Source organism: Lactuca sativa, chromosome 8, assembly GCF_002870075.4.
Source record: "Lactuca sativa cultivar Salinas chromosome 8, Lsat_Salinas_v11, whole genome shotgun sequence".
Lineage (NCBI taxonomy): Eukaryota > Viridiplantae > Streptophyta > Magnoliopsida > Asterales > Asteraceae > Lactuca > Lactuca sativa.
In genome coordinates, this window is record NC_056630.2 from 252,580,955 (window position 1) to 252,592,311 (window position 11,357).

At 37.9% G+C, this 11,357-nt stretch overlaps 1 protein-coding gene across 1 annotated transcript; it reads left to right on the forward strand.

The window, feature by feature from the left end:
* The first annotated feature begins 7,343 nt into the window (after positions 1 to 7,343).
* On the forward strand, positions 7,344 to 10,499 carry LOC111900941 (ras-related protein RIC2). Its single transcript, XM_023896810.3, has 2 exons — positions 7,344 to 7,695; positions 9,926 to 10,499. Exons 1-2 carry the CDS (start codon positions 7,475 to 7,477, stop codon positions 10,353 to 10,355), a joined length of 651 nt encoding a protein of 216 aa, XP_023752578.1. The 5' UTR covers positions 7,344 to 7,474; the 3' UTR covers positions 10,356 to 10,499.
* The last annotated feature ends 858 nt before the right edge of the window (positions 10,500 to 11,357 follow it).

Here is an 11,357-nt window from a genome sequence, read left to right on the forward strand (position 1 = left end):
CCTTCCTTGATGGCTTGCATGTACTCTGGGCAGCTTCTCTTCCAATGTCCTATCTTGTGGCAGTGGTGACACTCTGCCTCCTTTGGATTAGGGCAGGGTTTAGCAGGATCAACTTTGGTCCCACTAGAAGAGGAACCATCTCGGGGCTTAACCTTGCAATGGTTCTTAGACGAAGCCTTCCTCTTCTTTCTCCTTCCTTGTCCAATAGCCAAGACAGGAGCAGCGGGTGGATTGGGAGTTGTTGCAACAGACTTGTCCTTGAAGTTGCTCTCAGCGACCCTCAAGAGACCTTGGAGCTTGCTTAGGGTGACCTTTTCCTTGTTCATGTGGTAGGTCATCCTAAATTGATTGTAACTTGGAGGCAAAGAGTGAAGTACCATGTCGATCGCCAAGTCTTCCCCAAAGTCAACATTCAACTTGCGAAGACGGTCGACATACCTTTGCATCTTTTGCAGGTGCACGGTAAGAGACTCTTCATGACCCATCTTAGCGGAAATCATGTTAGTGAAAATCTCATAACGATCTTGTCTCGCGTTTTGGTGGTATCTCTCCAACAAGTCTTGGTGCATCTCGTACGGGTACATGTCCTCATAGGACTTTTGGAATTCGGAGTTCATAGTGGCTATCATGATGCAATCTACCTTCGTTGCATCTCGCTCGTGAGTTTCAAAAGCGGTTATTTCCGCCGGAGTAGCGATTTTAGGGTTGATTTTCTCGAGCTTCTCATCGAGGACATACTCCTTGTCCTTATAGCGAGCAATAGTGTGAATGTATCTTATCCATTCGCTAAAGTTCGTCCCATCGAAAGTGACCTTTTGACAAAGGATCATCAATGTGAAAGAACTAGCAGCAACGTTGTTTGCGTTCGACATCTACAAATAGAAAGGACAAAGATAGATTAGAATATGAATCCCTAATTATCACCCAATAAGAAAAATTACGGCTAGGATCCAACAACAATATTTACATATTAGAAAAGGGATGCCGTAATCTAACATGCAAATAATATGAAGGTAAGTGAATGACGATTCACTAATTCTCCACCATAAAAACATAACTTTAAGTCCTAAATGTATTGAGAATTCCTAGGTTTGGATGAGATTCATTGAAACTTTTCAATGGCATGTTTAAATCTCGATATGCCCCTCTTGTTTGTGACTGGGATACCGAGGATCACAAAGCGGGTGTGAATTACCATGCAAATTCACATGGTGCCTTCATTGTAACGATCACATATTCAATGTGCCGGTAAACCACACACGCTCCATCGAACTATGATAAACAATGAATCACCCTTTGCCATCTTTGCTTAGAACCAATTAGTGTGCCGGTCAACCACACACGCTCCACTAACTCCTTAGCAAGGGTGCAAAGTGTAATTTCATGGGATTGCATCAATTCACTTTTCCTAAAGTAACTAAGATTGGGAAATTTTTTAAAAAAATGTAGTTACTTTGTATTTCATATTATAGTTTTAATGAGAGGATGAGGTTGCCCTATCCTACCCGTTCGGCTAACGACCCTCCACCGATCAAGCAAACGGTAGGTGTGAGTGTACATCCATTAAGCGCCATTTTATAGGCAGCAACCTTATACCCACCTTATAGATCGGCTTCGTGAATGAGGCCTACTAACGGTAAGACTAGCATTTTAGTTATATATATATATATATATATATATATATATATATATATATATATATATATATATATATATATATTAATCTTGTAATATTATATTAGTATAGGGTTGGATTTTAAACTTGTAAAATTCTAGGGTTTGAAATTTAAATTGTCTAAATTAAACTTTTAATCACAAAACATAAATTTCAAAACTTAAGGGCAAGTTTTAAACATTTAAAACATAGAGGATCAAATAACAAATAATCTTAATTAACAATTAATTCCATAATTATCCATATTTGATTTATTTAATGATTTCTTGCAAGATAATTACCAATTTAATCAAAATAATTAATTAATTATCACATAAGGAAATTAAATCTTTTATTAATTGATAAATATCTTTAATTAGATCAAGATTATAGTCATATATATCAAAAAATCGGATTAGGGTTGATCTAATATGATAAAGGCAAGTTTCCATAAGATAAATATCAAAAATCCCGATTTTAGCTCTTCCTGACGCTTAGACTCGTCGAGTTCCCAACTGGACTCGTCGAGTCCACCATGGGACTCGTCGAGTTCATGACACAGAAACACAAAATTCGAATTTTGCAAGCAAGAAACAAACAATCAAGCATCAATTTAATAGAAACCAATCTAGGCTCTGATACCACTGATGGGTTTTGGCCATATGAACATTCCTATGTGCACATGCAAACCCTAATGCTTGGATCTAGGTTTCTCTAATTAAACATGCATTGAATCCAAGACTTCTAATGGCTAATAGAGTATAAGAACAATACAAAATCAGAGTTAGAAGCTTACCTTGAAACACTTGTTTGATCTTCTTGTTCTTGGAGCTTTAGAGTCACAAATGTCACTCCTCTAATGGCTTACAAACACCAACTAGCAAGAGGATGATTTGAGAGAGAGGAGAGGGAAGAAATTGGCCAGGGTTTCTTTTCTTTAGCAGAGGTGCCGATTTCCCTTGCCCTAAGGGTCTATTTATACTTGTAGGCTCCTAGGGTTTCACCCTTAAACCCTGATTGGATAACTCTTACTCAAAGCAATCCAAATCCTTTCCCAAGATAAGACCTTGGACGATTTGTGGCTTATCCCAAGCCCTTGAAATCGTCCAACCCTATCTAAGAAGGATTTACAGCCCAAAGTGTAACTATCAAACAATTGACAGTTTATACCCTCTTATTTAATTAATCTCTTTAAGTCACCAAATTAATTCTAATTAATTTTATGACTTATATTAATCAAATAACAATATTATTATTCCTTATATTATTCTCATAATATATTAATAATATTTATTCTCTCATAATAAATCATCCTGTCAAGTTGCTATGGTGAAGGCAACCCAAAAGGACCATGCACAATCGGGTCAAATACTTGCCTAATATAGTTGCAGCCTTAGACACTATTCCAACACCTTCTCCATGGAGGAGATACTATTCATTATATAGGGGACAATTAGGTCAGGCCTTGGGCAAGCCCAATTTAGGCCCAACTAGCAAAGAGCTGGGCGAGGCCGCCCGAAGGTGCCGGGCGAGGCTAGCGGGAGCGCCCCAGGCAGGGCTGGTGGACACGCACTAGGAGAGGATGGCAAGGGAGTGCCTGGTTGAGCCGGCAGGAGAGTCCCCAGCAAGGCTCGCAAGGGAACGCCAGGCAGGGCTGGCAGGAGCGTCCCCAACAAGGCTGGCAAGGGAGCGCCAGGCGAGGCTTGCGCGCCAGAGCTGTCTAGGCCATGCTAGTGGACCATATATCATCAAGTCCCCTCCAGTCTGGTGTTATTGGTACGCGGCCAATGACATCGGACTGGAACTAGTCATATAAACCAACAGGAGAGTCCCCAGCGAGGCTGGCGGGAGCATGCCAGGCTAGGCTGGCACGCTAGAGCAGTCTGGGCCATGCTAATGGACCATATATCATCAAGTCCCCCCAGTCTGGTGTTATTGTTACGCGGCCAATGACATCGGACTGGAACTAGTCATACAAACCAACAGGAGATTCCCCACCGAGGCTGGCAAGGGAGTCCCCGACAAGGTTGGCAGGAGAACGCCAGGCAAGGCTGGCGGGAGCGCGCCAGGCTAGGCTGGCACGCTAGAGCAGTCTGGGCCATGCTAATGGACCATATATCATCAAGTCCCCCCGGTCTGGTGTTATTGGTACGCGGCCAATGACATCGGACTAGAACTAGTCAAATAAACTGTGCGTCGTCAAGTCCCCTAGTCTGATGCGATTGGGTTGCTGACAATCGGATCGGACTAGATAAAGCACCAAAGCATTTAAATAATAAAGAGAAATGATCGAACCTCGCCTACGAAAGCCGTGGGGTTGTGCGATAAGCCAAACACTGCTTGAGCTGACTTGATACTCCTTCATTGAGAGGAGTGTGAGCCGGTCGATGAGATGCAACGTAACTGTTGCTGCGATCATGAGGACCGAGGCTGCTAAAGAGTGTTACGCGACACTGATGTCGGTGGAATGTCGGACCGGGGTAGCTAAGAAGCGTAAGCTTGCCATTCAGTCCCTAAGACTGTTATCCGACGTGATTGTTGTGGTAACCATGTGAGATGGGATATCACCAGTAACCATCTACATAGTCTGCATTGCGGCGTACCAACCCTATTCCCCCCCTTTTAGAGGAGGCGAGGAATAGATTCCGGGTGGCTAGGTTGCTAGCGAGGGTCACGTAGTAAGACTATTGTCGATAGCCACACAACAAAATTGTTTGAGGGATAGGAAGTGAGGCTATAGGGTGGGGTTGCATAGCAAGACCATTTCCGAAAGCCAGGAAATAGAGATGCCGTGGGGTGCGCGATGAGGCTACAGGTAGGGCTGCACAGCGAGACCATTTCCGAGAGCCAGTGAACAAGGATGTTGTGGGGTACGCGACTAGGCTATAGGTAGGGTTGCACATTGAGACCATTTCCGAGAGCCAGGAAGCAGAGATGCTGTGGGGTACGCAACTAGGCTATAAGTCGGGTTACGCAGCAAGACCGTTTCCGAGAGCCAGGAAACAAAGATGCTGTGGGGGCGTAGGTAGCTGGGCCGCTATCGGGATGAACTTCTTGCCGGAGAGTATCCTCACTATAGCAGGTTGTAATGTGGATAACACTTCCTTGATCGTCCGAGCATAAGAGAACCATGATGACTGTGAGAGAGGAAGCACCAAGATCATGGTGTGGAAGAGGCTTGTGATGCGCGACTTATGAGAATAGCTTGGGCTTAGTAGCCAATGATCATGGAGGTGTCATGCGGGAAAGCCTCGCATGTGACAGATCGGGTTTGGATGCTAACGATCGTAGATAGATCGCGCGCGAGAGCGTCGCGTGGAATGGATCGGGCTTGGCTGCCAACGATCGTAGATAAATCACGAGAGAGCATCGCGTGGAACGGATCGGGCTTGGCTGCCGACGATCATAGATAAATCACACAGAAGAGCATTGTGTGGAATGGTCGGGGCATGTTGCTATACTGGAGTCGGGCTGAGAAGCCAGGCGACTCGAGGCAAGGGTACTGAACCTCGCATGCGGAGCTTGCCGTTATAATTAGCCTTGTCTTCATTATCCACATGATAAAATACGAAACACTTTCTCTGTGTTCTGGATCCAAGTAAGAACAATAATGGGATTAAGAACACCGGAAAACTTTGTAGCACCACTACTCTTAAAATCTTTGAACGAGGGATGCTTCACCTCTCCTTTTGAAGATTCTCTAGTGGTTTTCTCTTTTCCCTTATCACCATTCTTTTTGTGTTCTTCGAGAGTCTATCGAATAACGCCGGTAAGTTACCCAAGAGTCGCTCCTCACGAGGAGATACTGGAGTATTCACTTCCTCGGGTTGAGGACCTCCACCAACCTTAGGGGCATGGCTACTAACCTGTTCAGCCATTGCTCTGCAATACGGAGTAACATTGTATTTTAGAATATTAGGGTTTATTATTACCTAATACTTTTACTTATATATTTCCTATGGTTTGTATCCTTATACTTACAATGATTAAGTTCATATATTGAACTTCCAATAGTTTAAGTCTAAATACCAATCCGTGGGATTTAGTTCACTCAAACTACTACTCTGATACCATGATTGAAAGACCCTCACCTTCGTATTTATGAAAGACCCAAACTTTCATACTTGACAATATAGTTACTCCAAAACATGCTACTTATTCATAAAAACAATATTTTACATTGATAAAGAGGTTACAAACTATTGGATACAAACCGACTATTTTAAAGTGTTATATATTACATAACTTCCCAGGATTCTATAGTTTTATACATATAGGAGTGCAAAATACAATAGTTTCAAACTATTCATAAGCTTCTATCGATATAATAGTTTCAAACTATTCAAAAATCTTCTACTAGTATATAACTATATTGGTTGCTTATCTCCTGAAATTTGTTAAACATTGAGAGGGTAAGCGGTGACGCTTAGTGAGTTCAATAATAGATACAATATAACGTTATGCCATATATATACTTTAATATAGCAGAAGCAAAGAGGAACAAGGAACAACAAGAGTATATGTGAATCATGTGACAAACATTCCATATCAATCATTGATTTGATTTAAAGATATACAATTAATGAGACATAACAATTTCCATGCTAGATATACATCAATAAAGCTTTGGCCCAAACGACACAGAAGACGTACAACTACGGATTAACATTTTGGTAGATTTCAGGCTTATAGCCCTGTCTAACCTTCTGCCAATACCATAGAATAGAAATCATTCTCTTACGGTGACATGTTCTACATGGCAAGAGGCTACATACCAATACCAACGTGAATCTAAGTCCTTTTAATGATCACATGGTCAAAGGTATTTCTTTGCTATTAAATAACCCGGGAAAATGACCCGGAATAATAACACTGAAAAGCACAGAGCAAGTTCATGTAATCACCAAAACATGATTGCCTAAATATCACCCCACAAACTGGTCGGTTTTGTGAGCGCGCTATGATTTCTTTCCCAAGTTCAGACAGGTTGTAGTAACAACCATTTTGTATGTTCTATTGTGCTACAATCAAAAGATTATTAGTTAGGGATTTTTATGTGTATGTTCTAGAGCCGCATTCCAGACAAAAAAAAAAAAAAAAATCCGAAATGGTAGTCCGGACCATAAATTCCAGACCTGATTCATTATATTCCGAGAGTTCTAAGTATTTCGAACATGATTTTCGGATTCTGGACACGTTCTGGACTAGCGAAAATTAGGGTTTTTGATAGCAATTTATGATGCAGTATAAATTATGTACATGTAAACCTATAATTGCCTTCAAAAGATTAAAATTCATAGAAAACCCTATAATACGTATATAATTGCGTAAACTAAACATGAACGTATAATCTAAAATAAATGCATATAATTAGAAACAAATTTGAAACTTACATATAAAAACTACATATTTTAACTGCTATCAGAAGACATTTTCAGGATTAGAATTATCTACCCGTTTACAAAATATGAAATCGACCTGAAACACCCCATTCTAACCAAATGGTCATTTTAAAAAATTATATTAAAAAAAATTATATTAAAAAAAAAGGTTAGATTACTGGATTCCCATAAACAAAAATAAGATATTAGTATTACTTAATCCCCATTTAGTGAAAACCAATACGGCAGTAATCAAATTTGAAATATCCAAGACACCCCTTGTTTAGAGTGATTTCGATGCAGGCCGATAGTTGGGTGGGGGTTAGAATGGTCATTTGAACACCGCCTTGATGTTCCCAGTCTCTTGCCACGCAACGACAACAGTCGCTGCCATTTCCAGACGAAAACTTTCAAAAAAGGTGCCGAAAGAGGTGGAGAGATGTCTGAATACAGAGCTGAAGATGAATATGATTACTTGTTCAAATTGGTTTTAATCGGCGATTCTGGTGTTGGTAAATCCAATCTTCTTTCCAGGTTCACTAGAAACGAATTCAATTTAGAAACAAAATCCACGATTGGGGTCGAATTTGCTACCAGGAGTCTTAACGTTGATGGCAAGGTCATCAAAGCTCAGATTTGGGACACTGCTGGTCAAGAAAGGTCCAACCTCTTTCTAATTCCTTCAATTAATTATATCCGTATCGATTCTATTAGTTTGTTGCATGCATAACTTTTTGCTTAAGAAATTGAATTCTTAGTTGATTTATTGAACTTGCTTTAGGTTTAGGGTTTCTTGATGTTCAGATTTTATACTGTTCATCTGAAATAATATAGGTTTTGTATGATTTGTGATTTCATAGTAAAATATCTAAATACCTTTGTTAACTACAGGAAGCTAACGCACCTTTTAGCCTCTAGACTCACATTCACATAGGACATTAAAAGCTTGATTTCAATCATGAGGATGAGGAGGACATTCTCGTCTTTTCAGTCAATACATCTCAAACACAACAAAATGCATCATGTTTTGTTCTATCCTGCATAATGAAAAGGCCTAATTGTTTACATATACATGTGTGTGTGTGGTGAAAAAGTATTTGTGTGATCACACAAAAAAAGAGTTCTTATTCCACAATGAATGATACTTTTTTTGAGTGTGTAGTTGACATGTGGTGTATGTGCTTAAAAACTCAAGACATTTGTCACGTTTGACATTCTCTCTTATATATAAATGTGGATCTAGGGTCACTGATTTGGATATATGAATGACACCATAACAACTTATTTAAAAGTGGTGCACTAGTATAATATATAATACTTCTTATTTTTACTTTTTCTGCAACAAGATACTAAGGAAAAGAATTTAAGGTTATGCATCCTATTTATAGTATTGGATGATTTTGGATCACTGTTATTGGAGTAATACAACACTTCTACTCCATTCGTTCCACCAAAAGTCATACCTATCTTTATATTTTATCAACCGAGTGTGATTCTGATTATTTAAGATGTGATAATGACTTTTAAAATGAATATGACATATCCAAACATCTGCTAAAATTAAAATGTAGATATTTTTAGCAGCAAAGGGTGCATTAGTGTTATCTTATGTGAGATGGGGGACCAAGGAAAAGGTGTAATCAAAGGTGGCCAAAAACATCTTTTAAAAGTAGAACCACTTCTATACGTAAATAATTGCATGAATCACCATTATTGATTATATGATATGATAGGTAAATCTTTGATATTAAGATTGTATAATGAATACCATTAGTGACATAACATAAGTCACAAAATCAAAATACAAACTTTTTATAAAAAAGTTATACGGTTATAATATATTATCATATCAAAGATGTTATAAATAAAGAAACCTAAAAGCAGAGCACACTTCCATTGCCAGGTGTTTTTGTTTTTTTTCTCATCTCAACTTCTCTTATTGTGGTAAATTTTATTTCCTTACTTTTAAGAGGGTTTTTTGATGTTTGTGTTCAACGTGATTATTTCATCTTGAAAAATTAGAATCAAAATTATAGAATTGTACTTTCATTTTTTTTCTTACCAAGGATATTATACTTGGAAAAATCTACCCAGTTATAGCAATGAAAATTTCAATAGTATTCTTACGAAGACATTATACTGTGAAAAATCTACCCAATCATAGTAGTTAAAACTTAAATTTGCTTTGGTTTGTATACAAATGACATTGCAATAATTGGGTAGATTTTTTCAACATACAATAGGAAAAAGTAAATGTAGATTGTTACAATAAACAAATCAAAAAAATTACATTACCATTTCTTGCATTTAACCATTTTATATAATATGTATCGCTCTTTTTTCAAAGTACAATGTCTTCATAAGAAAGAAATTCGAAAGCACACCATTGTTATCCTTACCATAAGAGTAAATTACACGAATGGTCCTTATGCTTCGGGGTAATTTGTACGCGTGGTCCCTAACTTATTTTTTTAATTCGGGAGGTCCCTACTATTTTTTTTTTGTTACGCCTGTTTGTTTTTGTTACGCGTTTGGTCCCTGTCTTACCTAAAAAGACTATTATTTAAATAGGGAAAAATGGTAAGGTAGGTAAGGTAAGATGAGGGGGTAGGGTTGGGGGTATGTTTATTCAAATAAATTAAAAAATCAATGGCAAAATTGTCTTTTTAGGTAAGACAGGGACCAAGTGCATAACAAAAACAAACAGTAAGGACCTTATGAGTTAAAAAAATTATTTTGGGACCAAACGCGCAAATTACCCTAAACCATAGGGACCATTCGTGTAATTTACTCTTACCATAATGAAGTGAAAGTAAGATGCTATAATACAGATAACAATGAAAGCGCATTGCTATTTCTTTCATTCAACTTATTTTTTGTAGTAATACAGATATCGCGCGATTACAAGTGCTTACTACCGAGGAGCAGTTGGGGCTCTACTTGTGTACGACGTAACACGCCGCACGACTTTTGAAAACATCGAGAGGTGGTTAAAGGAGTTACGGGACCACACGGACCCCAACATTGTTGTGATGCTGATTGGAAACAAATCGGACCTCCGTCACCTCCTTGCAGTGTCAACCGATGAGGGAAAAACATTAGCGGAAGCAGAGTCCCTTTGTTTCATGGAAACCTCCGCATTGGAAGCAACTAATGTTGAAAATGCTTTTAGTGAAGTGATTACACAAATTTATAGGATTGTGAGCAAGAAAGCGGTTGAAGGTGGTGGGGACACGGGTTCGGTTCCGGCTAAAGGAGCTGCGATTGATGTTAGGGAAGAGTCCGTGGGTCCCAAACGGTTCGGGTGTTGCTCGGGTTAGGGTTAGGGTTAGGGTTTCGGGTTTTGAAGGTGTAAGGGCTTGTGGTATAATATGAATTGGTATGGTTTTGGAATGTAAAATATATTAAACTTGTTTTTTGCTTTTTTTCATTTTCTACAATAAAGGCTACAAAAAATGCACCAAGGGCCTAGCGGAATGGTTAGTGTTAGAGCTTTAATTTTGACTTACTTTAATCTTACATGATAGTTTTTTTTTTTGGGTAGGATGTTAGTGTGCATGGTTGTTGGAAGAATAATATTTTTACTCAAATCTTGTTAATAATGATATCAAAATTGATACAAGGGATAATCACTGAAGGTTTGAAATATGGAAAATAACCCTTTTTTACGATTGATCAAAATGGGTCGATCTGACGAATTTCGAACCAATTTTATATAGCATCAAAATTCAAAAGTATATTTTTTGACAAAAATATAAATATAGGATTTTGGACTGCCACAAAAATGTTGTATTCTAAAATTTCAAGATGTAGAAATATCGAGCGAACGCTTATTTTATTTTATTTTTTATAAAAAAACAAAAACTAACAGAACTTTAAAAAAGTTATAGGAAAAATGAAGTAGATTACGATACAAAAGCATAAAAAGTGTCATTTAGTTCAAAAAAGATATTTTGAATTTGAGGGATAGAGATAAATTTTTATAAGTATTTGGTGAAAAAAAAATCATACTATATATCATTGAAATTCAAAATATCATACTTTGTAGATGACTGTCATTTCGATAAATATCCAAATATTGGATCATTTTCTTATAATTCTCATAATCATATGTCCATTGCCATTATTCTTTGATACAATGGGTGAATTTAATCATTCATGGGTAGTTGGGTAATTTTACAAAAGTGTTTGGATATGTGCTGTGATTTGTGAAACTCGTTTATAGAAGCAATTAAACGTGATCAAATACATTTTTTCTATTTGATTAAAATATAAGTCTAAAATTTTAGTTTATGCTTATATTTTTCTTTCCAAACTCGTTT

Coding starts and splice junctions, on each gene's coding strand:
- LOC111900941 (XM_023896810.3), top strand. CDS start 7,475: ATGTCTGAATACAGAGCTGAAGATGAATATGATTACTTGTTCAAATTG. Junction 7,696..9,925: donor GACACTGCTGGTCAAGAAAG/GTCCAACCTCTT, acceptor GTAGTAATACAG/ATATCGCGCGATTACAAGTG.